The sequence below is a fragment of the Lepisosteus platostomus genome, chromosome 8 (genome assembly GCF_059453375.1).
Source record: "Lepisosteus platostomus isolate fLepPlt1 chromosome 8, fLepPlt1.hap1, whole genome shotgun sequence".
Classification (NCBI taxonomy): domain Eukaryota; kingdom Metazoa; phylum Chordata; class Actinopteri; order Semionotiformes; family Lepisosteidae; genus Lepisosteus; species Lepisosteus platostomus.
Genome location: NC_142618.1, coordinates 40,650,075 through 40,673,922, shown reverse-complemented (window position 1 = coordinate 40,673,922; position 23,848 = coordinate 40,650,075). Strand labels below are relative to the sequence as shown.

The 23,848-nt window shown below is 37.1% G+C and overlaps 1 protein-coding gene across 4 annotated transcripts in view; it reads left to right on the top strand.

The window, feature by feature from the left end:
- colec12 (collectin sub-family member 12) overlaps positions 1-23,848 on the top strand; it is a 79,406-nt gene extending 55,558 nt beyond the window's left edge. Inside the window, exons 3-10 of one of the 4 annotated variants that reach the window (XM_088643421.1) lie at positions 4,932-5,056; positions 13,848-13,941; positions 14,783-15,826; positions 17,302-17,787; positions 18,329-18,465; positions 19,304-19,413; positions 20,755-20,900; positions 22,875-23,848. In XM_088643421.1, coding sequence (XP_088499547.1) covers positions 4,932-5,056; positions 13,848-13,941; positions 14,783-15,826; positions 17,302-17,787; positions 18,329-18,465; positions 19,304-19,413; positions 20,755-20,900; positions 22,875-22,894 — 2,162 coding nt within the window. In that variant the 3' untranslated portion in view covers positions 22,895-23,848. Of the gene's footprint in view, positions 1-4,931; positions 5,057-13,847; positions 13,942-14,782; positions 15,827-17,301; positions 17,788-18,328; positions 18,466-19,303; positions 19,418-20,754; positions 20,901-21,677; positions 22,321-22,874 lie in introns of those variants that run through there. The other 3 variants (XM_088643422.1, XM_088643423.1, XM_088643424.1) reach the window with 3 other exon arrangements.

The following is a 23,848-nucleotide window of genomic DNA, read 5'->3' as shown; positions in this document are numbered from 1 at the left end:
ACCAAACCAGACACTAACATTAATGATTAAAACCGATAACAACTCAGTTCCATTAAATTAAAAAGTTGTTTGTTTCAGGTAATAAATGACACCTACTATGAAAGCTGACAGGTCTGTTTTAATTAATGTTATACAGTAGGTCCTGTCTCTCTAGGGAAATAAAGGACATTTTATTCACTCTCCACCTTTTTTGGAGGCATTAATGGCAGTGGTTTGCTTTGCACATTCCTCAGATTCACTCAGGTTTTTTACAGCACTAGTGTCAGCACTTTAAGAGTTTTCATGGACTTTTGACAAAACCTCTGTTTTTCTCCCACCTCCTAAGGTCATGCTCGCTGGTATAAATTTCCCCTTTTTCTGTGGCCCTGCAGTAGACTTATGTCCCATTAAGGGGGTGTGCAGACATGTTCTCAGTTCCACCTGTGCTTTTGGGATCAGCTCCAGACTGTTGTGATCCTCACCTGAATAAGCAACTTACTGTTAATGGATGTTCCTTTTTTAGAGGTTTAATTTATGTTCTTTTTATTTCAACATTCATTTTTATTATTGTTGAGAACTTGACAGTTTTCCTCTCATAATTGTATACATGATAAATTCAGCTCTTCAGAAGCTTTTTTGGTAAAAAGGTCTAAGTAAGAACATAAGACAAGTTACAAATGAGAGGCCCTTAAGTCCGTCTGGGCCAGCTGGTAGTTAGATACTAGTCAGCTTGTGCCCTCTGGTTTCACTGGTCATTCTGAAGAAATACACTCGGTTGACTTTGTCAATGCTTTTGAAGATTTTGAATAGTAATATCAATTCCCCTCATAAACATCTCTATTCAAAACTAAATAGTTCCAGTTTCTTCAGCCTGCCAGCACAGGAAATTCCCTTAAACTCCAAAAATATGTCTGGTTGCTCTTCTCCTGACTGATTCCAGCAACATATTTTGTGTATCTTGGTGACAAAAATTGTAAACACAGTTCTGAATAAGGCCCTACTAGTGTGTCATTCAATTTAACATAACATCCGTCCCTTTTATAGCCACTGTATCCAATACAGGGTGATGGGGGAGTAGGATCCAATCCTGGCAAGCACCAAGTACAAGGGAGGATACACCCTTGACAGGATGCCAGTCAATCACAGGACAAACACAGACACATGCACACTAGACCCAGTTTTGGCATTAGCTGGTTAACCTAAGACATAACATATTACTGTATGTCTTGGGATTTTAGGAGGAAACTAAAGCACCTGGAGGAAACAGAGAAAGAACATGCTAACTCCACCAGATAGCACCTCAGGTCCAGATGTGAACCAAGGACCTCAATGCTGTGAGACAGTAATGCTAACCACTGCACCACCAGGCCGCCCTTGGTTTAAATTCTACACATTAACTACTGTAAATTGTATATCCTAGCCTTTTTTTAATTGCTTCTCTACATTACCTAGAAGATGTAAATGACGTATCAAAGCGTACATCTAAATCTTTTATCATAAATTGCCTCTTCTAGTTCACTGTTTCCCATTTTGTATTTATAGGTTATGTTTTTGCACCTGCATGGAACTCCTAGCACATTACATTAAACATCATCTGTAAGGAGTTTTCTGAATGTTCTGAATTTCATTTACTACTTCTATAATGTTTGCTAATCCTCCTAATCTGGTATCACTCACAAACCTGACTGTTACTTTACTGGGCTCGTCCTAATATAAAGTAGGAAAAGCAGTAGTCCTAGTACAGACTCCAGAACAGATCCCTGGGATACTCCACTAATTACATCACCCAAATTTGAATATTCACTCCTTCTGTAAGCACTGTTTTCTATTTAAAAACCAGTTCTTAAGTCAAACACTTTCCCTGTTGCCTAATTCATTTATTAATTAATTGTTTATGAGCAACTTTTTCAAAAGTCTTCTGAAAAAGACATTCCATATGCCCTACATGTATCTATTACTGTTGTTGTTTGTCTAAAGAACTTAATCCATGTTAAGTGATTATAAGGATTTTATTTTCATACAGTATATCTACTAGTTTAGTTCAAATAATTGATTCCATAACCTTACAATTCTTTCTTATGAACTTGTGTTTTACAAACTTTAGAACACTTTTGCTTTCTTAGAATTTCAAAGTTCTATGTAGTTCATTGTCTTTGAACTGTTTAATCCTGCTGCTCTGTTGTGAACTGCAACAGAACAGTGTTGCTTGTATTCAGATGTTACCATCTACTCAATGACAAGATGCTGTGATGGTATGCATACCTCACAGTGCAGTATACAAATAGCTTCATTGCCAGTTATGCATGAAACACAGCAGGGGCAGGAACAAGATGGTTATTTCTTAATTAAATCCAGTATTCAAAATTTATGTTTACATTTCATAGAACATATAAGGCACCATGTGACCTGAAGCAGGCCTTTAGATGATGGCCTTAAGAAAACAAGCAGTATGAACAGAGAAAACAGGAATGCTGAGAAGCTTGTTTTTTTTGTCCACAGCATTAAATTTGGTCCCCACACACATGTGACCACAGGAGTCTTTGTTCCGGGTGCCAGGTTGTTTTTCCAGATGTGATTCCTTTTCTGTGACACAGGAACTGGAGGGCTTCTTACTCAAATAAGCTGAAGCCTTTCATTTGAGCCTGACCTGCGGCATCTGATCCTTATTACAGCCTGATAAAATTAGAAGGGAAAGAAAAACGAGGAAACTATCCCAGCTCTAGCTGTCTGGGTTTCTTTGTAGGATATAGGGATCTTTGCAACTGCATGTTTGAAATGCTTACTCCTTGTACCCTGGTTTAGGGTCTGATTTAATCTTTGTTCAAGTCAAATGAAAAGTGAATTAAATCTGCAGGAATAGTTGAAATGAATAGTTTGAATCAGCATATTTTAAATGAGTTGCTGATGGGTCCCTTTGAATTTTATATGCACAACACTGCTTTGGTAACTAGAAAATTGAAAAATAAATCAGTTTAGTTACAGTATTATCCCAACTAATGCAACTTTCATGCAACTTAAGTAATGTAGATGAAGATGCTTTCAGAGCCTGTTCTTTCATGTATACCATACGTAATTTTCTAAAAAGCAGGGTCATGCTGTTCTAGCAGTTGGAAGATAAGTTATTGGTTTGAGATATACTGTCATTTTATTCATTTAAGAATATAAGTTAAATATTCCTGTCAAGGGAACAGAGAAGCATTGTTACAACAATGTCCTATGTCTTTTTTTGCTGCATATACAGTATCAACTGTTGTTAGCGTCATTGATGTGATTGAAAAGCACTTCAGACTTTTGTGCTTTATTTTACAAAGGACTCTAAAGCAGTTCAGCCAGAGAAATTTAGACAGTTAATTTGAAATTTGGTAAAAATTACACCATGCCACTGTGTTGAACTATCCAAAAAAGACTTGCTGTCCGAGGCGCTTCAATCAATTGACTTTGTGAGCTGAATACACAAATCAGTGCTCAATCAGTTATCAATTTTTAGATTTTCTTTGCAGGTTTTGCTGACATTCAGACTGCTTGACATTTAACAGTGTACCATTTGATCATTATTGATTTATATAATTTGTATTTAATCAAATTTGACAGTATTGGTATAGGCTGAAATGTACTTTGTATATTTACAAGAGATGACTCAGATATATAAATTGATATATTCTTTTTAGCTTTTTAGACATTTTTTGTGTTTCCATTTAGAAGATTAATAGCTTTTACAGTTTTAATTGGCTGTGTAAACATGCACTGGGACCATTACAGGCTGCAGCTAGAAAATCGTTAACAAGTTTCCTCTGGCTAAGAAAACAAGAAAGAATAATATGCTTCATTCCCCACTATAACTTCACCTTGAACAAGGGATGTGCTCTCATAGGAGGTTTTGAGAAAGAAGTTCCATTAAACCCTGAATGATACTGAAATTGTATCTTCCATTTTCACAGATAGAGGGAAGCGTGTATCAATTATATAAACGTAAATGAAAGGTTAATTCAGTTGGCCTGATGTGGTTGGTGAGGCCTTAGAAAACAAGGAAATTCATGGAGAAGGGATGTACTGAAATTAATTTCAGTTCAAAGAACTGTTCTATGCACATGTGTGTGGTAGGATTTATGTGCTTCATTTTTCTGTTAATACCATCACAAGACGAAAATGACTCTAGAGAATTATTGGCCAGAGAACAGGATGATGAAGGCATTCAGTCAGGGTTTATGAATGGATTGATCTCTTTATTGTTTAAATGATTTCTAAATCTCTAAAGCACGATTGAGATTTTTTATGTGGTGTATAATAAGAAAGACATAAGTAAAGCTCTCGGACATCACTATCTACTGAGGAAGGACACTGTGTACTAGAGAAAAACTGAGTACCAGTTTCACACAATTGCAATAAGTAACTAACCTTCTTCCAATTAAAAGGTACCAATAATTTTATTTGCATCCATTAACTAATTAAGTAATTTAAAAATGGAGAATAAGTGGTAATGATTTAGTATAGGAATTAGCTAATAACTGTCTGTAAACAATCTATTAACATGTTATTAATAATTGTATAAGCAGTTATAAAATATTATTATATGCCCCTCATCCTAGATTTAGGGTATGGGTTGTTGTTCAGGCTATGATCAGGATAAGGGTTGAATATCCAATTAATTTGCAGTAGAGGTCAGTATGTTACTATACTGTATACTGTAAATACATTTTTTTTTCATATATTTAATATAGATGCAAATATAAACTGTACAGCTGATCACACTGAGCTCCAAACTGAGAAAAAAAAACATGCAGAGATTACACAGGTTATGCAAACAAGGGAACAGATGTAAATACTGTCATACATTTTTAAGCAGCTTTAAGATCTTTAGGTGTGCCATCACCACCACAGAAATGTGATGATTTCTCAGACAAAACAAAAGCAGATCTTGAGAAGCTGACGCTTGTGTGTTTCTTCTGTTGCAGGAATTCAGGAGGGTACGCAATGTACCAAATGCAAAAATGACTGGGCACTCAAAGCAGCCATTGTTCTTTTATATGTCTTATGTGCATTGTTGACTATTGCTGTAGCTATTCTGGGATATAAAGGTAAGAATTATCCACTTTTTACTGTTCACACTGAAGCAAGTCCATAATGAACAAAAACATCCATATAAAACCTTCTTTTCTTTTCTTCCATTTTCCTATTACTACTTTTCCCTTTTAATCTTTTCATAATGTGTCATGTTCAATTATGGAAATAATGAATACCAGGTTCTTGCAAGTATTTTGGAGTTGTATAGCATGTCATGAGGTTTTACAAATTGCTACATTGTTATTTTCCATTTTGAGAGTGGCCAGAATTTAGACAGAATGTTTCTGCATTAGAATAACTAAATTACCACAGACTCAGCACAAAGGCGTAGCTATCAGCACATGGATTAATGTGGTAATTGTTATCTACACTGTGAGCATCATTTAAAGTAGCTTTCCATTCCCAATATAAATTCCATATATGTACTGTATTATATATAGCATTTATAGTATATACACAGTCACCTCCACAGTTATTGGCTCCCTTGATAAAGACAAACACAAAAAGAGTTATTTTGTAATTTACTATCATATGGAGTATATTTACCTCTATTAATCATTGTAATCAACCAAAATTAAAATGTAAATGTATTTTAAAAAAAGTAATTAAGATTTTGGCATCCCTGTTTTCATTATTTAGTGCACTCTCCTCTTGCAAGGATAACAACACTGAGACTTTTTCTATGATGCTTTACAAGAATGGAGAACACATTGGGAGGGATGTTTCCTGGGATGCCATTCCTCCGTACAGAATTTTTCCAGACCCTTGATCAATCTGCACTTATGGACTTCTCTCTGCAATTCAAACCACAGGTTTTCAATTAGGTTCTGTCTGGAGACTGAGATGGTCATTGCAAAATGTTGATTTTGTGGCCAGTTAATTATTATTAGTGGATTTTGATGTGTGTACAGGCTAAAATGCCATGGTGCCCGGTGGAGCTCATTATTATAATCCCCCAGGACCAGTGGAAGCAAAACAACTGCATAACATCAAAGATTCACCACCATATTTAACAGTAGCATCCTTTTCTGCATGATCATCCTTCTTTTGAAGACAAACCCGTTGCTGGTGTGTGTGGCCAAACAGCTCTATTTTCCCGGTTCCAAGTTCCAGTGCCATTTAGCAAACTACAGGCACTTACGTTTCTGGTTGTTTTTTTCTGACAGCCCTTCCAAATAGCCTATTGGCATGGAGGTTTTGTCTAATGGTAGATTTGGAGACATACTGTAGTGACCCCAAGATGGAACCAAATTCTGTAGTTTTCTAACTGTGGCCTTTGGATATTTCTTTGCTTCCCCAGCCATCCTCCTTACTGTGTGTGGGGCAAGATACTATACTTTATCTCCACCAGAAGCTTCATAATTTGCTCAAAAGTATGAAGATAAGTCAAGACAATTCTAGAAATTCTAGAACATTTAGAATCCAGATTATCCAAAATCCAGAATAAGCAAGTTCTCAAAGTGTCCGCTGCAAAGCATCTTAAATAGTCACACAAGAGTCTGGTCTGCTTAAAGGGTTATAGACTTCATGCAATTATTGCTATTGCAGCATATTATATTGTACTTTTCATTCATATTGTTCTAATGATCATAAAAACAAATTGCTTACAATAACGATTTTGAATTTGGTATCCCAGTATTTTTTTTAAGGCACTGTACATTGAACTGGGGTTAAGGTCAGTAGGTTGGCGAGATCAGTCTCTGTGATCACCTTACATACAGTAGTTTAATATTTACGTCTCTCTCCAAAGATTTTCAAGCTGCTCTCTCAATACATCCGTGAGACAAATTATGGAATGTGTTCGTATCATATTCAACCCTAAATTAAATCATTCACAGAGCTGTAATAATATTAGTTTAATTAGCCAAAGCCAAGAATTAAATAGTGACCATGTGTTCACAGAATCCAGTGAATATTAATGTAATAAATTATGTAAAAAACTTCCTTTTTACAGAAGCTTTCCAGACACGCCATATGTTAATAAAAATTCAATCTTACTTGAAAGAAATACTTTGAATGTTATGAAAATATTTTTGGGGGGTTTATGGAAAGTTTTGTTTTTGGGATAAGAAGCAAAGCAAATTAAAGGCATTCGGAAAAAAACACGAAAAAAAATAGATTCTCCATTTCAATTCGTCAAAACATAGTACAAAATTAAATTAAAAGCAGTCAGAAATACCCCTCGTAGTAAATGAGGTTACAGATCATATACTGTAGGCTAAGCACAAATAGTGGTCTTACGCTTACACATTTATTGGAGAAATTAATTTATACAACATTTGTATGACGCTGTTCAGTTAATGCAGCTGTGGCATACTTGTTAGATTTTCTTTCCAATCAAATGTCAACTTTGAAATCAGCAAATCGCATAACCACCAGTCAACTATGTCTTAAAATATTTAGTCTTCTTCAACAAAATGCATAAACACTGTTTCATGTCTTGCAGCTCAATTTGATCCACAATTTATGGAACTGTGATTCTGCAAGCCTTTTTCCCAAAAAAATGTTTTTTTTTCCTCTGGAAAGTGCAATTAACTTTCTTAACTTTCCAAACGATAAAACTGGCGTGACAAAAGAAACCCCCCTACCAGTTTGCTGCTAGTGCAGGGTAATGCACTGTATAAGAATGTGCAACTGACAAAGGGAGGGGGGAAACCAAAAAGGCTTAGTTCAGTGTCCAAGCTCCAACACCCAGCTTTCATTTCCAGCCATACGGCACACTGCACAGAACTGCTCCATTATGGAGTATAAACATGGGCCAAGTGAAAATAAATAAAGGTATGAAAGCTGTGCGGGGAATCAAAATTAATGCCACTCGTGATTTTCAGCTGGAGCGCAGCTGGCTATGAGCTTGCCTGCCCATCACTGCGGTGACTCATGGGTCGCACAACACTGGGGAAACGGCTTCACGGCTGAGGATAATGGGCTCTTATGCTAAATTATATTTGGAAATGTCTTTGCACACAGTGGAACGTATGACCACAGTCTGGTGAATGGAAACCTCAGAGCAGTGTGGTTAAAGAGCAGGCCGCTATACCAGCCAACATACCTGAGGGATTTGTTAGCATTCACACTGCAGGGGAGGATATTAGAATTTGATGTTGATGTTTATAAAACTTTTTATCTGTACTGTAAGATGTGATTGCCTTCTAATTAGGATGGAGTTTTCAACAATTAAAGTCGTAATGAAAAATGGTTTTCACAAAACAACTGACATATTGCAGATAGCTGATTTTAATGGGCAGATCTTGCAAAGACAGGTCTAAAAGATATGCTTAAAGAGTGGCACAATGGAACTTACTTACTGAGGTGGCGTCTCGAACGAAAGCCGATCCATTGCCTCGCCCACTAGCCTCCTCCAGCAAGTCCTCTCTCTCCAGGCATCTTCATCAATTTCCGCCTTGCCAGCACCTTTTTTCACTGAATCAAGCCATCTTATTAAAGGACTTCCTCGTGGCCTCTTTCCCTCAGTATTCTCTTCTACTATGTTTTATTAGGTCTTGATCTCTTCTCATTACATGGCCATACCACCGTAGTCTTCTTCCTTTGACAGTAGCAACTACTGTATATCAGGGTGGCAGAATGGAACACAGTCATAAAATTGTTTATTTTTAATATTTATTTTTTGTCATTGTGCTCGTCCCTTGCAAGGTTCTAAATGCAATTAAATCTGCTTGTATCAAATAAAACATGTTTTAAACACTCAGGAAGCAATAATGTGTACTGTCACCATGTGAAAATCCAGAAGTGATTAATTTAGAAATGAACGAAAGGAGTCAAAAAGCTCACCTTGCTAATCAGATTGATTCTAAACTCTTATCCTGCATTCAGCGTTGTCTGAAGGCTAAAAAAACTCAATTTTTTTCTATATGTTTTGAAGCTAAATGGAATAACACAGCGGAGGATTGCTACCTCTCTGAGATAGCACTGTCCAGATGGATGCTTGCGATAATTTTTCTCTAGTTGAAATCTTAAGTGTTTGGACTAGCAAAATTCTCACTTTAAATTTATATAAATTTAAATATTAGTTTGAAATTTACTTTAATAATACTGCATTTTCCTTATTTTGTTATTCATTAACAGAATTCTGTTCGGCTTTGTATATTGTTTCTGTTTGCAATCCTTTTTAGCCATTATCCTTCTTTATGTATTTGTGTCATGTTACACAATGGAAAGGGTTTTGTTTGAATTCAGATTTGCATGAATAAACTTTTGGGTTAAAAGTTTGGCAGTTAGTACTCATTTGTAAAGAAAGGGTTAGCCCTTCCTATGTTTTGTCTTTCTATCTTTGTAAATCTCCACTGAGACTAATAAACAATTGGATGCCTTGAATTTTTTCTAATGGTTTACATGTCATAGAGGCCTCTTTATCTGGTCAGCTAGATAAAACAAAATAACAACAACAAAAGAAAAACAGAAAGCAGATGTCTTCAGGGAAAGAAAAAAGTGGTGTGATGATAGAGTTGATGATCATCAGAAAGAATGTCTAAAAACATCATGTTACACATTCAGCTGTTAGTGTGTTATTGAACTGAGAATTTCATCCAGCCAATTTTGAAAGTTCCCTATAAAACGACTTCAACTGTTTAAAATAGCTTCAACCTCAAAATGGCTCTTGGCTTAAAGAATTTATCTTATTTCCAGGTAAACATTTTCTTAATTTCTGCACATAAACTTTGTTTTTTCATCACTAGTTTTTAATATTCAAGAATGAATTGATTATGAAAAACAAGGTGCTTATTTGGTCCATATGGTTCTCCTTTCTGAGTTCTTGTATGACCTTTCTTTTTTAATCTACTGTATTTTAAGACTCAAAGTATTTAGAGTAGTTTTTTTAATCTGTGCCATTCCTTTTTGAGTTCTTTGGACTCTTATGACATATCCCTCACATTACAAGAGTGCCAGATTTATACCCAATATTGTTATTGAAGTATTGGTAGTATATTGCATAATCATCATCATTGCATCAATTTCATTTTCCACTTATCCAGTTCAGGGACACAGTGGCCCAGAGCCTATACCAGACAAACATGTACACACTAGAGCTAAATTTACAGAAGCCAATTAACCAGCCAGCATGTCTTTGGACTGTGGGAGGAGAATGGAGCATCTGGAGAAAACCCACACAAACTTGTGGAGGACATGCAAACTCCATGTAGATAACACCCTGGGAATTGAATCTAGGGCTCAGTTCTGTGAGGTACTGTAGCAGTGCTAATCACTGCACCACTGTGCCACCCATATTGTATAATTTTAACAGTAAGTACCCTAATTTAATGCAGAACTTTTATTTTGCCTGAAACAATGACAAATCCACATGTTATGTTTGTAGTTGCATTTCGTTCCATTCAGCTTCAGCTTACCAAGTATGACCTTTTGAGGCATTAGATAAATTTCAACTTGGCAAAGCTGACTTTTGAAATATTGAAGCATACAGTACATTTCAGTCTGGTGCTGCGCTAGCTCAAACAGAGAGCCAAGCATGTCAGTGGGTGACTGATTGTTTACATTTTTTAATTCATTAGGGACAAATAGACACATTACCGTACTGTATATAAAAATCATTTGAAATTGAACTGCCGCATCTGAAATTTAACATGAAATATTCAAATAAATAGCAAATCCTAAATAACAAATCCAAAAGTCAATATTATTTTATTTGGGGGAGGGGTAATATATTGATTTTCTTCATTTCTATTTCGAAGAGATATCTTTAGGCATCAAATGCTTAAATGCAAGGATTTTCCAGGGACTGAAAGAAGCACAAAGCCACACTTTAAAAAAAACTGTAGGAAAAAAAAGACATTTATCTTTCAACAAAATATAGATTCTCTAGTCTTTTTTTCATACCTCACAGTTCTGGAACTGTGTGCTGTTAACCAACCCAACTCACCATGGGAGCCTGGCATCACTCTCAGAGTTGAAGACCACACACGTTGTCCCTCCAAGGCCTGTATCACCAAGCCATCTGCTTTTCTTCCATGTAGTGATCCTTAAGAGCAAGTGGCAAAGTAACTGAGCTTTGAAAGAGATTCCCTTGATGATATGAGCACTGTCTGGCCAGTGTCAGGGGTTCTTTGGGCACTTTAAAGCAGGGATTAGCTTGAATAATGCTACATTTGCTATGCGACAATAGGAGTTACCAGCAGTTTGCAATAGGATCGTCTTGATTCATACAGGTAAACTCCAGGATTTGGTACTCATCTTGTGCTTTGGGCAGAAGTTAATCCTAGATAGTCATTTTAAATTTTAATCCTCAATTGTAATTTTAGTCATAATCATACATCTGGAGGGTGAATAGATTCCTACCTGAAATTAGTCATTAATAAGTTGCTGACAAAAAGAGGTTAAACTAAATAAATCACTGGCCGATTAAGTCATTATTTGGATGGCAAATGGTTGCAGGTAATTAAAATATGCAGTCAGACCCCATGTCAGAAGACAAACATCATGTGTTTTGATGGGGCACATGAAGTAATTTGGCATTCCTCACACGCAAGTTTTCTGCCTGAACCTTGTCGGTTGTCCAGTTACAGGAGACCTCCAGAGCAGTGGGTGTCTACTTTACCAAGGAGTTAAAGTTTGTGATTCAAGCAAAGAAACGTTGAGCCATGAGGCCAGAGAGTTTTTCTGTTATCAAACAAAAGATGACAGAAAGTAAGGCAACAGGATCTATGGCATCCACTTTAAAATGCTCTATTTTATTGTGCAACAATAGTGACCTGGCAACTACAGAGCAGCAGAACCAGCGGCGATGTCTCTGTCAAACAATGAGATCATGCTGCCTGTATTGCTTCTCGCCGAAAAAAAAACAACTGAAATTATATTTTGAATTCAGCACTTGTATTTTGCTCAGAAGAGCTAAAAGGCTGGACAGCTTTGTGTAAGTTGATCTTCAAAGGGAAATGATGAATGACTTAAAATATCAGGTAGAATAAAACATGCAGGCACATATGGAATGAATCTCATATACAGGAAAGGCTGCTGCTGTTGCATACTGTATGTTAAGAAAAAGTTATTTTAGAATTTTGGGAGCTTCTCAGAGATCAGAAACCACAAATCATTGTTGTTCTCTCTATATACCTTTCTTTTGAGGATTTACTGTCCTTTATAGAAATAACCTAATAGAAAACAAGAAATAGATAGATAAGACAAGATAAATACACAGAAAGGAAGGTAGAATGAAGCAGAATTTAATTTGTAGATTTTCAGCTAGTAGTAAGTTCAATAAATTACATAATAGAAAAGACATGGGCAATTTACATGCAAAACAGTCAAAAAATATTAGCAGTGTAAAAGTTCACAGAATGGTATGATGGATGCAGGAACCATACAATGGTTTCTCATAATGAATAAAAAAAGTTATAGAATTATTAATAATAAAATAAAAGGTTTGAAAACAACAGTCTACATTAACTTAAAAAGATCAATCCAGAACTGATACAATCATATATCATACAATCTAAATGTAGAATCTTGTAGAGGCATTAGGAGGTGTTTAGAGATGCTTAAGTCTTGGTGATTCTAGAAATGCAAGGGGCATGGTGATGTGAAGAGGGTGAGGACCTGTCTGTGATGGCACAGAGCACAGGCAGAGCAATGAACGGAGCAGTGGCAATGGATGTCAATTAATGTAAAAAGAGTTTTGAGTAGAAATCTGCAGTGAAGAGTCAGAACAACAGGTATTGGAAGGGTGAAGCAATGCAGATTTTTAGGATGATAATTTAGGATGAGCTGGAGAGGGTGAATTGTTGGTGTAGAGAGGCCAGCTGAGAGAGTTGTTTTGGTGACCAAGTCAAGAAAGAAAATGGGCTTGACCGAAGAGCCGAGTGGAGCACGTTATTGGAAAGGCATCCTGTAGGTGTTTTTTAGAAATAGATGGCGAAAGCTTATTAGGGTAAAAGTATGATGTGATAAGGAAAGGGAGGGGTCAAAGGTAGTCTACGATTTTTGGTATTGGAAAAGAGAATATACATTTCTCACAATAGAAGAAATGAGAAATGAGAGATCTGGAATCTGCTGGTGGTTTTCAGTTTCTGCATACGCATGCAAACATATTTATTGGTAGTTCACTCTGACTCTTTCAAAAATATCATAAATATAAATTCATATATATTTTTACCTGGGCTGGAAATTTGCTCTGTAATTTGCTCTTTGTTGAAATGATGTTAATTCTTTTTATTTTTTTCATGTTAAAATATGTTCAAAGACAAATACTGTAGGTGGCTGTAAAAACATTTCACTACCAGAAGAAAAAAATAAGCACTACTGCTGCCTAGTGGTTTGAATTGGAAAAAGCAGACACCTAGTTTACTAAGAGACTTTCGACCCTGTGCAAATTTGTTGGCTTTCTTATTTGATATCTCAGATACTGAATATGTATGTATACACTTATATATTCTTGGATTTTTGTTTGCAGAATGTCTTGTAGGATTGGATTTGGTTGAAATGGTATCAGTTTTTCTTAAAAGCCACCTTTAGGTTATATATTAGGTTATATAAGCAAGATTTATTTTTCATTTAAGATGTTCTCTTGTCATTTTGATTTTGTGTTATATAAAGCATGATTAATTACTCACTTCCTACTTTTCAAGCATCACTCTTTAACCCTGAAGTGTACAGAGCTCTCTTCATGCAATAGCAATAGGCCATAAAAGCCATTCTTAGCCTTAATGTACACTACTTATCATCCTACCTTGAACATTTACTGGTCACACAGAAAACAAAACAGGTAAAATAAATACGTAATTGGTAAACAGACCAATTTGCAGGTGTTACACAATGATTCTTCTCTTTTTTGTTTGGGTTTCCTAGTGGTCCAGAAGATGGACAATGTCACAGAGGGCTTGCAGTCTTATGGGGGAAAGATCACAGCTGTAGAGACTGACTTGAAGAAACTTGGTAAGTTTCAAAAATAGGTAATTTAGTGCTCACTTTTCTGTAATGTTAACCCTTAAGAAATAATAGTCTTTCCTTTATTTTTTCCTGAATCAGGAGATTTGGAGAAATTTTATAAAGTGATTATTTCTGAAAATTCACAAATTTTCACGTTCACGTTGTGAAGTAAATATACCTACATGTCTAAAATAAACAGTATATTTTTTTACTCCTGTTTTTGAAGCTGTATAAGTTATCTGTTCTGTAATTTATTGGCAAAGTATCACATTTTATCGCTTTATTATTTTATCACATAATTGTAATATGATTGTAATTTATCATAATTTAGTGCTGTTGTATGTACTGTAACACGAATGTCATGATATTTATGACTTGATAAACTTCTTATTTTACTGTTCAGGTGATGGCTGACTGTAGCTCAGGATTTCGTAGATGGTCACAACAATAACAGTATAATCAAGCAACTTTCTTCTAAAGCTATTTTATGTCCATCCAACTATTTTCTAACTGCTTCGTCTAATTCAGGGTCACAGGGAAGCAGCAGATGCAAGGCGGGGTATACCCTGGACAGGGTGCCAGTACATTGTGGGGATCATGTAGGCATAAAAACATGCACATACTCACACCCAGGCCAGTTTTCACAAAAGCCAATTAACCTACCAGTATGTCTTTGGAATATGGGAGGAAACAGGAGCTCCTGGAGGAAACCCATGTGAAACATACAAACCCCACTCCTCAGGTCGGGAATTGAAACCAGGGCATTAGTGCCACCACTGCACCACTGTGCTGCCCTTGCTATTGTTTAATAATTTATAAAAAATCACAATTTGTTGCTTTTTTTCAGATGACCAGACTGGGCAGAAAACAGAGAACACCAGCAGTGAGATCCTGGCCTTTAAGTCTAACTTTCAGACACTTCAAAAGCAGCTCAGTGACATTGCTGAAAAGGCCACTAAAAACAAAGTAGCACTTGACAAGCTGCAGGATGCTGGACAGTCCATACAAACTAGCCACAGCTCCTTACAGGGCCTGCTTGACAGCAACTCCAACATGATCAAAAATGTCAACCGCACGCTGCTTACTTACAGCAGCTACATCTCTAGCCTGCAGGAGGACACCTCTCGCCTCCAGACTGACCTCCAGAACCAGGTGAGGGATCAGAGCATCACAGTAGTGAATATAAACAGCCTGAACATCACACAGGCACAGCAGAGGAATCTCGTCAGTCTTTTGCAGAAGTCAGTGGATGATACCAGCCAAGCCATTCAGAAGATCAAGAACGATTTCCAGAACCTGCAGCAGACCGTGCGGCAGACCAAGACGGATGCCGAGTGGCTGAAGGAGAAGGTACAGAATTTGCAGGCTGTGGCCACTAACAACTCAGCCTTGGCCAAAGCGAACAATGATTCCTTGGAGGACATGGGCTCTCAGCTGGCAGCCCTCAGCAGCCAGATCCAGAACACCACGGTCTTGGCTGAAAGTCATGACCAGAGCCTGCGGGAGCTTATGGACCACCAGAGAGACCATGATAACATGACTTCATCAAAGTTTGACACCTTTGAACTACGTATGGACAGCACAGAGCAGGACATTGACCGCGTCACCGGCAACATCAGCATCACCACCCAACTCCTCAGAGCTATTAACACCAACCTTAATGACTTGCGGACGTGCACAGAGACCATTGGCCGGCATTCAGACTATCTGCTTAACCTGAACAGTACACTGGCAGATGTGCGTGTGGATACCACTACTCTCAGGACGCAACAGGACGAGCTGCGGGCCCGTCTGGATAAAGAGGTGAACAATCTATCAATGGTTATGGAAGAGATGAAGCTTGTGGACTCCAAGCATTCTCAGCTTATCACTAACTTCACCATCCTTCAAGGTAAAGGCAGTTTAATCAAGTTCAGTTCAGGAATCATGTTGATCTGTTGCTCTTTACCCACGTTCTGAGCACCTCAGTATTAAAGTTGTGATTTTTGTATAGCGTTTTAGTGAAGTTCCAGTTCTTCTGTTTCTGTAAAACACAGTAAATATTCGAGTGTCTTAAGAGTTAAAGCCCTGATGTGGAGTACTGTTGAGTCCTACAGATATCACTGTAGGGCAGACAAAATGTCACTGTTTTAACTCTGGGCTGTGACATTGTCACCCATGCCGTGCAATGCAAAGTTATATGTACAGAAGAGAGTAAAATGGAGAAAATAAGTCTAATTATTTTCACTATATTATTATTTCTTTCATATTGTTTTACTATTGTAAATATTAGATAAAACGATTAACTCAAAACAGAAATAAAAAATGTTGCTTTATTTGTCATTAGTACTGCTTTAACCTGCGGAGAAGATAACAAAATGTATTTGATTTAGTTTTTTTATCAGATGTGTAGTGATTTAGAATATTGTACTATAGCTTGTTTAATCATTAAGTGTACATATGCAATCAGAGGTTCAAGTGGGGAGTTGTGTCAGAGTGCGAGCTACAAAGGAACAAGTCAACTTTTATTCCATATTAAAAGGTAGAAAGAAATGATGTTTTGACTATGACGTTTTCTTCAGGTGTATAAGAGACCTGAAGACGGCTAGAATGCATACCTACAGTAAAAACTCTCTAAAAAAAGCTCCACAGCCAAAACAGTGGTTTTACTATATCTTTTCTACTTTTCAACATGGAATAACTTTGGTTTCTATCTTCTCACTCTAATGAAATTTCCTAGCTCATTTGCAGGGCTTGATTGGTTTCTAGCTGTCTGACCCAGAAGTGCAATATAAGATTTTCATTTATTATTTTAGACTGCAGTTTGGAATCTCCTTAAATTTATCACTGCGTGTAAAATAATTTGTAAAAGAAAAAAAATGGACTAATTTTACTGGCACACATTTATATTTGGTGGGACATGCTGTTCAGCCTGTCAAGAGGTTTTGAGATAACATTTTAGTATTGACATCCATGAGAATTGTAATAAACACTATATTAACAGGCTATTAAAAGCACTATGAGCACTTGTAAAATAGTAATAACCACCCTAGAGCTAGCTACTTGCTCTCTTTTAAAGCAGGTTGCACTTTTCTGCAGAAGGGTTGTAGGAGTCTGGAGCCAGCTACCTAGCCATGTTGTTGACAGGTCACGGATGAGCAACCTAGTGATCTAGACAAGCTGATGTCCTTCTCCCGCATTTTAGTTTAAAGTTACCTAAAGGTTAAAAAAATTATTAATTTAGAAGACATTGCACTTCACAGATGCCTTCTATACTGTGGGCAAAGAATGCACCGAAAAATGGCAGCACCCCAGAACATTTTCATTTAAAATGATCAGCATTGCTTCCTCTGAGCTGGACTTGAAAGTTTTGCTTGTCTATTCCAGGCCCTCCAGGTCCTAGGGGTCCGCGGGGAGACAAAGGACCTCAGGGTCCCGCTGGGCAACCTGGACAGAAAGGAGAGAAAGGAGACAAAGGGGCACAAGGACTGCCAGGCCCACGGGGAGAGAAGGGCTCTCCAGGTCCACCGGGAGTCCCAGGGTTTAAAGGCCAGCCGGGCTCTCGGGGAAGTCCCGGTTCTAAAGGCTCCAGGGGTTCTGGAGGGCGAGCTGGTGCTCCAGGAGCGAAGGGTGACCCAGGCATACAGGGACCCCCAGGCAGAGATGGGCTGCCAGGACCCCAAGGGGTACAGGGGCCACCAGGGGTACGAGGGCCAGTTGGGCCAACTGGAGTACCAGGGGCTCGAGGGCCAGTGGGCCCTGTTGGGCCACCTGGTCCCCCTGGACCTCCAGGACTTCCTGGCAGACCCGAGAGTCCTGTGGAGCCTGTTTCACTGCACAGCGAGACCTCCACTTCTGTAGCTAAATCACAGGGTATGTCTTGTCTCTTACACAAGATATTACTGGGACCATTTGGGAAGGATGTAGTCATCCCTGATGCATGCAGTGTAAAGTTTCTCACTGAATGTTTTTTTTAAATCAATAATCAACCCTCTTTCTTTTTTTCGGCTTTGTCTCCATGGGCTGAATTCATCCAGCATAATGAATTTTATTTTTACTTTACATGTTCCAACAAAACTCGCAGCACTGCTCATCAGATGTGCTTGATAAAAACACTATTCACCATCCCATGCCAGATGCACTTCAATTTTTACACCATGTATTGGTTTCACATTGGCCACTGCTAGTGCAGAAAAATATTTCATGTCAAGAACTTGAAAAATAAATATCCAATTTACGCAGAACCTTCATCACTAAAAAATAAAAAAGAATACTGCTACCTTTAGGTTTTCTTTTAAAATTATTATCACTTAATTTGTAAAGATAAACCAGGCCACATGGATCATATCATATCTGGGATGTTCATGGAAGATGCTTAATCTTTTTAATGATTAAAAAAGGTTCTTTTTTCCAGGATGCCCTCCACTATGGAACAACTTCAGAGACAAGTGCTACTACTTTTCCACAGAAAGATTTAATTTTGAAGAAGCCAAAAGACACTGTGAAGAGATGCCTTCTGCCATGGTTATTATTAATGATCAGGAGGAGCAGGTGAAGTACATTCCTGAGTTTCTGTGTAGCTCTTCCTACACTCTTCATTTTACCAAACCATAACTTATCTAAAGCCAAATATCTATGAGGTGCAAGGTATGAAAGTCTTTAACTCAGACGTAAATCTACTAGAGTTACTTTTATCATTGTGAAGCCACTGCTCTGAGCAGAATTACCTGTATCTAACCTTTAATCATCTACTGGAAACAGTAAACCCTCTCTTGAATGCAGTCTACATTTACCTGGTATTTTTGAGAAAGGAATTTTAATTCTTAGAATTTGATTTGCTACTTAATATGAGGTCAACATTCAACATTTTTCAGACTAGTTTCCAATTTAATTCAAATCCAAATCCAATTTAATTAGTAAGACTCATGAATTAATTGTTTCTAATTTGTCTTGACCTATTCATGGATGCCCATTCATCTCAAACAAAATACAATACTGTAACAGTCAGCAGTAGCTGATTCAGCATTGGCAGAAAGTCATTGTCTTGTTTTGTCTGTGTTTAGATTTGACAGCTTAACCACTGTCTGTGTCTCTGGGAGACCAGAAGAAATGTTTAGCTTTTGGATGGTTTTAATTTGGAGCTTTTAACCTCCTGGACTGAAAAGCACCATTGTTTGTTATTTCTGAATCTGTGGCATTGCACTAACAGTATTCTCAGTGAGTAAAGTGACAGTGCATCAACCTGTGGCTGCTCCTCAGAAAATAAGGCCAATCAAAACCTCCAGTTACTACAATAATTGGTATGAAGTATTCGTGTAGACAGGGAATTGCAGTTATATCAAATCTATCATTTTAATTCAGGTTTGTTTTTCTTTATTTTATTCTGAAGCATTGGTTAAAAAAGCAAATTGTAGGCAAGGGCCACTTCTGGATAGGCCTGACTGACAAAGAGGAAGAAAACACATGGAAGTGGTGGGATGGTACCCAGCCATCTTTCACGTGAGTATTACAGGAATGCACAGTGGTTCTGCTGTTTGTGTACTTTATAAATGCTTTGCCATATAAATACCATCCTGATATTTATAATTGCTTGGGTAATGGTATGTAGACAACTACAATGCACACCCATTTTAAAATTGACAGTTGTGCGTTTTTATCGTCTAGGCTTGCATACAAACCCCATGACCATAGAAAATACAGGGGAAAATGAGGAACTGTTGGTAAACTCCCCCCAACCTACCGATCTGGTTCATTCCTCACGTGAGACGGGGTTTTGTCAGCCTTGAGGCTGTAATTGCCTCATCCAGGAGAGTTAATGCCAAACATCAAAATATTAAGCAAGTTATCCCTTTATATTTGTTGTTATTAACTTCTTGCTAAATGATTAAGAGTGTCGTCAACAGTCTAGGAACAAGGGGATTAATAAAACAGAAAAACAGAGCAGGATGCTCCAAACATGAATGGGAATCTATCCTCCATTCTAAAAAGGTATCACCAACTTGGAGTTAGCCTGAATTGCCACATATAAGAAAATCCTAAAATAAAGGACCACATGCTCAATTTAACAAGTAGAGTAGTAGAGTAGTTTATTGCCATATGTACACGTACTGTACATTGGAATTCTTAATCGCGCTGATCTCTCGGGACACACACAGTACAACAGACAACACTACACAATGTGGACAACAGGAGAAATAAATATTTTGGGGAACAATAAATATGTAGTAGTGAGACCGAGAAAAAAAAGGATAGACTATGTAAAAAGAGTGCACTTGAGTCTGAGTCTCAGTTAGCTGTTATATAGGATGCGCACTGCAGTGGGATAGAAGCTGTTCTTGAGATAGTGGTCCTTGCTTTAACAGTGCAGTACCGCTTGCCAGAAGGTAGAGGGGAGAACAGTTTGTGGCCGGGATGGTTGGGATCCTGAGTGATGGATGTATGGATGATGGATGGATGGATGGATGGATGGATTACTTACTGTAGCTAGAATCTGGTCTTTAAGATTGATCAGAACAAGGTCCTCTCACCTGGCACACTCCTCACCCTGTTTCCTTGATTCTCTTCTTCTTCTCTTCTTCCATTCTTCTTCTGTTCTCTCTTTCTCTGCCAGTCTTTTATCCTGTCTCTTGACCGATGAGGACTTTAATGGTTTGGCAGGGAGTTAATTAACTAGTAAACCAGAAGGATCCTTTTGATCTTATCTCAGACCACCTACTGTACAGCTCAGTAAACATCTTGGCTCCTACTCATTGTTTGTAGGCTCTAAAAACATTAGCTTTTATGATCATTGTAACAATACTTTGACATGTGCCTTAATTATCACCCCTTCTGTGGTTTCAGAAACTGGAAAACAGGACAACCAGACAACTGGAGCCATGGTCATGAGAAAGGGGAAGATTGTGCTGGCCTGATTCATGATGGCTACTGGAATGATTTCTTCTGTGATGAAATCAACAGTGTTGTCTGTGAGAAAGACATGGAGGAAGGTAAGGCTGCATTAGAGAGTCAGTTTATGCTTCAGTCATTATTATGATGTAGTATACAGTACTTACCCCAGTGAACAATGTGGTGTTTTTTATGTTGCTTTGCGATCCTCTGTGCCTGGAAGCCATCTTGGTTTAAGTAACAAAATGAAAGTTACAAAGATTGATTGATATACAGAACTGAAGAAATCATATTTTCATCAAGACTGATTTGTTTGTTCTATATTGTTTGTATAATAGGATCATCCTACAGCAACCCAGAAAGGAAAAGGCCAAATCTTGCTTACAATGTACTTCAACAAGCACATTTAGTGAATACTTCAAAGTGAAGTACATATACCCTAGCAACCATAATGATAAACCCTTTATTTGCTTTAAAACATGGTCCACACTGTGCTAGCAAATTAAAAACTAAAATATCTAACAATTTGTTTTACTAAAAAACAGCACTACAGTAGCCATTAACTGTAGTGTTATACATCTTGATTTGTTATGTAGTTTTGTAGTTTTTCACCCAGTTCAGTTCACACTGAAGAGAAAGGTTGTTGCCAGGCTCAGTTTTTTTTTTCAAAGAACAGAGTGTACCTTCTGATGCTTTTGTGCAGTTTAGCTGCCACTGGAATCTGTCTTAAGGACATAAGAAGGTTACATGAGAGGAGGCCATATGACTCATTGTTCTCATTTGGCTGCTTGCACCTTATTGATCTGTGGATCTGTAGCTTGTTACTGACACTCAACAGACTTACTCATCTCCTTTTCTGATTTTGCTTCCCCATTCAGGTCCCTCTTGATCTCTCTTATGTGCTCTGAGCAAGTGTTTGTGGCACCTGGGAGCCCATAAATTAAATTGCAAATAAGCAAGATGACACAAATGACCTCCTTTCTTATGGACTTTTTTTTCTTTTTGTACCAATTTAAAATTTGTTGTACAGTTACATACACAATATAGATCTGAAATATTAAATTTCACCTTCACATTTACTTATCTTCATTATTCTGAATTATTTAAAGTTTACATACACAGAAAATACAAAAACAAAAGTCTTAAAATGTTAAAAATGTATATTGTAGATACAGTATATCTAGTAATAAATAGTATATACAGTAGTTGTATGGTATGGACACTCTGTTACAGAGAAGCTGCAATTCTCTTCCCCTTTTGAGTGCGTACATACTTTCAATTAATTTTATTAACTTAGATCGTTACTCATCTTTTAATGTTATGTAAAAAGTCAATTTAATGTGTCAGAAAGAATGAATACAGTGTTCAAATAATGTTTGATTATATTTAAAATGTTTAATTGAAATATACTGTAGATACTATACCTTTTTACAATTTTTTAAATAATATGACTAACCCCAACTGATTTAGTACTACAAACATATGAGGTATTTAACAAAGTAATTAGGTATATTTAAATTCAAATGGCAGCACAAATTTCCCATTGGCCCTTACCAATCATGGCCTCCTAATAATCCCCCTCTATGAATTGGCTACATTACTCTGCTCTCCTCCCCACTGATAGCTGATGTGTGGTGAGCGTTCTGGCGCACTATGGCTGCCGTCGCATCATCCAGGTGGATGCTGCACATTGGTGGTGGTGGAGGGGAGTCCCCATTACCTGTAAAAGCGCTTTGAGTGGAGTATCCAGAAAAGCGCTATATAAGTGTAAGCAATTATTATTATTATTATTATTATTATTATTATTATTATTATTATTATTATTATACTGGGGCATTAGGACCCACATAGACCTCAGGGTGAGTGCCCCCTGCTGGCCCCACTAACACCTCTTCCTGCAGCAATCTTAGTTTTTCCCACTGTCTCACCGTGCTGCCCATAATGGAATTGTGTTTTCATTTTAATGGTTGCATTAACATTAAATATTTGAAATATCTTTATTATTTCATTGGAAATGCTTTTTGGTTTGGAGACGCGTTTCGGTTACAAAACTAACCTTTTGTTTTGTTTTTTAGCAAAAAGACTAGGATTATAACACAAGCCCCATGAAGAAAAAGAAAATGTGTGATGTTTGGCCGGTGTAATTTTGAAGTGCTTCATAAACTTGTTGTGAAGACCTCAAACACACAGCTTAGTGATGGACTTTCTGAAGAAACTGAAGACGAAAGGGAACTGAACCAATTCACAATTTCATCCCTGTCTGTGGTTTCAGGACTTAATACCATTTAATTAAATTTGCTGCAAGAATAAATTGAATTTATACAGCAGCTCTTTACAACACAAAAGAAGTTTAGCATTTCAGCACAAAGACAGTTACAAATTAAGAGAATTATATTTGTTATTTAGCTATAAATCCAATTATTTCAATCATATAAAATGTATATTTTTTCTTTTATTTTTAAATGCCATTTCACATATACAAGCCCGTAGTCCATTACGTACTAATTTCAGAACATATATTTTTCTTATTACATGTCATTTAGTACTTGGATTCTTGAATGTTTTTCAGTACCATAATCAAAGAATTTTTTTTGCAAGTGATACAGGCTTTCTTGTAAATTTTTAATCAACCACAAGGTGTAAAGATATCCTTGAGGAATGCCTTTTTAAACCTCGAGAATTGGCTGGCTATACATAGCTATATTGCATACATAATATTAACAGTATCATCAAAAGGCATTCAGTGGATTGAAAGCAAAAAACTGTAAGTTTACATTTTGTTATAATATTTTTCTACTTAATAGATGTTTTATGTTTAATTGTGAAACATAATTTTATGAGACACTTTTTACACACTGTACATAAAAACACATTTGACCTCTTGATCCAGAAAGACCAGCCAGACATTTCTTTCTCTACTCTCAGGGAAATTGTGATTTCCTGTATAGCGTATTTTGCTGTGGTGAATAACCTCTTTCTAAATTTTCGTAAGTCATTCCCAACTGCCCATCAGTAACAAAAAATAAACGTACAGTATATGAGTTATTGA